The sequence below is a fragment of the Myotis davidii genome, unplaced genomic scaffold (assembly GCF_000327345.1).
Source record: "Myotis davidii unplaced genomic scaffold, ASM32734v1 scaffold677, whole genome shotgun sequence".
Taxonomy (NCBI): domain Eukaryota; kingdom Metazoa; phylum Chordata; class Mammalia; order Chiroptera; family Vespertilionidae; genus Myotis; species Myotis davidii.
This window is the reverse complement of record NW_006288363.1, coordinates 38,267-42,264: the sequence shown is the minus strand read 5'-3', so window position 1 is coordinate 42,264 and position 3,998 is coordinate 38,267. Positions and strand designations below refer to the sequence as shown.

Sequence of the window (3,998 nt, the reverse complement as noted above, 5' to 3'; positions counted from 1 at the left end):
AATTTTTCTGAAGTATCCATAATGTATTTTTTTATTTCTGGCTACTTCACTCATCTTTGGCTACAGCAGGAGATAGATATCTCTGGGTGTTGGGATTGTGACATTTTAATTTTTCAGTGTAAAATTTTTTTTAATTTTGTACAAATATGCTTTAGTAATAATTAAATTGTTTTGGAAAATAAACTAGAAAAATCAAAATTTTTTCTCTAAAGTGTTTCATGGACAGCACAATAAAAAAATCAGTATCTGTGAATCTAGGATATATAGAAAAGTTATAATATGAAGGTGATAGTTAAAAATTATGTACTTTTGTTTCTAAAGGGGGAGATTTCTAATATATTAAGAAAACAGAATAACAACATGATCTAGCCCTGTTCCCAGATAAACACCAGTTTTATTCAAAATAATCACATAATTTTAAGAATTTTTATAAAGCAGTTTTACAAAAAAATAACCCCAGTGTCATTAATTCTGGAAATTCTATTTTACACATTAGTACTACCTAAGTTGAACTGTAATATTACAATCATTCCAGAGCTCCTCTAGATTTCATTCTTAAAGTAAAAAAATTTTCTATTTTATTTTTCATGATAAATGATGCTACTGAAACTTTACTTGGTAGATTTTTAGTTACTTTGATGATTTTTGCAATCTTACAAATAAGCAACACATATATAATATAATAATAAGCCAGTCTAATGGCTTGAATTGGAGGCCAGGGAGTTGCATTTCGTTAAACCCAAATTGAACAGAGTTGAATTTAGGTTAATACAGAGAAAGGCATGTTCTGGATGTGTTGTCCTTTGTATTTCCTGAAGCATCAGATGAATTGTAAAAAGTTCAAAGAACTTCTTATTACTCCTGTAAGAGAATGAGTACATTAATTTAATTACACACACTTAAGGAATTCATTGTAATTATATTGATAACATGTATAAATGTAGAAAAATGGCATCTGTTTTTAAAAATAGTGAAGAAAATAGGTAACTAAGAAATTAACATGCCACCCAGCTGGTGTGGCTTAGTGGTTTAGCATCAACCGAAGAACCAGGAAGTCACGGTTTGATTCTTGGTCAGGGCATATGCCCAGGTTGCAGGCTCCATCCCTAGTAGGGGGCATGCAGGAGGCAGCTGATCAATGATTCTCTCTCATCATTGATGTTTCTCTCTCTCACTCCCTTCCTTTTTGAAATCAATAAAAATGTATTTTAAAAAAAGAATTAACATGCCAAGACAAATAAAGTGGGTTTCATAAGATAGGCCTAAAATAAAAAAGTATTCAAGGAAAAAGAAAATGGTTCATCCTCCTGAAAACTGCAGCAATTCACTATTACAACAGTTGAGAATTGCTTTTTCTGTAACAGCTAGAAAAAGTCAAATACAAGTACTAGATCAACATATTTTAAGTAAGCTGGGCTTTTTAAAGTGGCAGAATATTGGTTTACCTTTTGCCTTTGTACCAAAATAACTTTTCAACCATCCTCTTTCTAATAACCAGTTAGTAATTTCATGATCAATTAGTTAGAATTATATCTGATTACATATTTATTTCTTGTCTACATATACTTGTATCTTGGGAGAAATTATTAAATAACTGTATATAACCATCCATTTGATATAGAAGAATTTATATCTTTGTGGTTTTAAAGATTTACTTTAAGACTGAGCATCAACTGTTCCCAACCCAAGGCTATATTTGCAATTTTGGGACCACTTAAAAAAATCTCATGAATTAACACCTAAGGAAGAATGAAACCTAAGGAATGTAGTTGCAGTTTCATGGCACCACAGGTTAACTATAACAGGCCTTATTGAGAATTTACTGATTACAAATCAAGACAATCATATTACAGTCAGTCTTCAAGAAAAGGAAGACAATGATTTGTTAAGTTTAACTGACACCAGATGAAAACCAATAATTTGGTGAGCTGAGTATGAGATTGTAATTTGATAAGTAATAATTTACTATGATGTGGTAGGTACCAAATAGGGCATATGAACCCACTATCATATATCTGCAAATAATTTTAAGATGCATTTATACTTGAATGAAGCCTGGTAAATATCTAAGTTCACCACCATTAAAATCATGGCTGAGGGGAAAGAAAGGGCACAGAGGAGCTGAACCAAAACTATAACTGTCATAAAAACTGGACTATACCAAGATTCTAAGAAAATATAGCTTCAAAATCCATTTATAATTTTTAAAATGATTATACCAATATTTGCTTAAGAGGAAATATAAAAAGAAAGCCCCTAATTCTTACAGTAAAAACCAAATTAGTGGCAGGAAGCTCATATAGTTTCCTAAAATATACATTATTTAAAATCTTTTCTGCCTGCTTCTTTCTCATTCCCTAAACTAACTTTAGTATAGTACATAATAAGAATCTGACAAATTTACTTTATTATCATTTTTATTTTCACTTGTGGTGGTACAGAATACCAGTGTGCAATAATTTGTTCTAATACTATCACTTGATTGCTAAAAATTGTTCTTAGTTTTACATATTCTGTGGTATTTAAAGTTCACTTAGCAGAAACAACAAGACATTCTAAGATTAAAACTATAATTCTACTGTATCACTAAGTATTAAACAAGTATTAACATGCATGAATCTCAATTTTCTACATTTACTAAAAATTTTGATTTAATAATCAAAGTTGAACTAGTATAGGATTCACAAGGTCTAAATGAGCACAAAAAGATATTTTTAAATAGAAGTATTAGAAATAAAAAATTCTTACTTGATTTTAGAAAGTTTCTGTAGAATAATACTGAGTTTTTCCAGTATTTGAAGATCAAGCTTAGGGGTTCGAAGCAGCACAGAACAAGTACGAAAAAACAGAGTATTGCTACAGGCTTCCAGGAAAGGCTGCAAGGATTCTGAAAAACAAATCCCGGTGCTTTACTGTTAGGGAGTAGCCATAAATAAATAAATAAATAAATAAACCAAAATAAAATCAGAATTGTATGGGGTATTTTTAAATATTGAGTTGATTTTCATATATAAACTTTGAGGCAAAAATATCATCATCTTAAAAATTAAAATACCCACTGGCTCTTGTTGAACAATGCAAACCAAAGATAAGATTATTAAGCAGAATTGAGCAGAAATCCCATGTCTGAAAGAAAGGGGGGAATCATTTCTTCAATAAGTTCATAACAGTAGGCTGAATTTAAATAATTAGCAATAAGACATTTTGTTGGGATAGTAAAAGTTTTTTAATACTCTATATTTAACAATTTCATTTCAGTGTTAATGACAATTTATATGATCACTGGATACGGAATAGCTTTTTAAGCATATAAGCAAAAAGGGGGGAAGACTCATAAAAGAAAGATTGAAAATTTTCACAATAAAAATTTTAAATGTCTATGTAAAAGAATTTGTAAATTAAAAGGCAAAATCTCTAAAAAAACAAAACAAAGCAGAAGGGAAATGCCAAACTTATTTTTGTAATTTATTTGCCAGAAAAATAAATTGATGACTATTAAAAAAAAAAAAGATGGGAGATGGGAGAGAACCAAGATGGTGGCATAGGTTAACGCCAGAGTTTGCTGCCTCGAACAACCAAAAGACGGAAAGGACATCACCCAGAACCACAAAAGTGAAACTAAAAGACGGAAAGGACATCAACCAGAACCACAGGAACGCTGGCTGAGTGGAAGTCCTACAACTAGGAGGAAAGAGAACGCATACCGACACTCAGAGGAGGCGCAGTGCTGAAGTCAAATATTGAGGTGCGGAGTGCATGCAGAGCGGGCTGGTGGTTGAGGGCGTGGTTGGCGTTTTAAATCGGGAGGGAGTCGCAGACTCTGAGCTCCAGATCCGGGCGAGTCTTTAGGGATCCAGACTCAAACGGGAGAAGCAGGACTGTCTGGCTTCGGTCAGAGCGAGTGCAGCTTTCTCTCCGAGGTTTGCAGCGGTTGCTGGGACTCAGAGAGGCAGAGCCCCTAGGGACGGAACTGAGAGCAGCCATAACTGCTCGCTCAA

The 3,998-nt window shown here is 32.7% G+C and overlaps 1 protein-coding gene across 1 annotated transcript in view; it reads right to left on the bottom strand.

The window, feature by feature from the left end:
• Nucleotides 1-365: 365 nt before the first annotated feature.
• Nucleotides 366-3,998, bottom strand: part of LOC102775037 (coiled-coil domain-containing protein 138) — a 31,181-nt gene continuing 27,548 nt past the window's right edge. Inside the window, exons 2-3 of the mRNA XM_006760232.2 lie at nt 2,749-2,887; nt 366-861 (exon numbers count right to left, since the gene is read on the bottom strand). Of these exons, the coding sequence (XP_006760295.2) occupies nt 696-861; nt 2,749-2,887 (305 nt within the window). The 3' untranslated portion in view covers nt 366-695. The remainder of the gene's footprint in view (nt 862-2,748; nt 2,888-3,998) is intronic.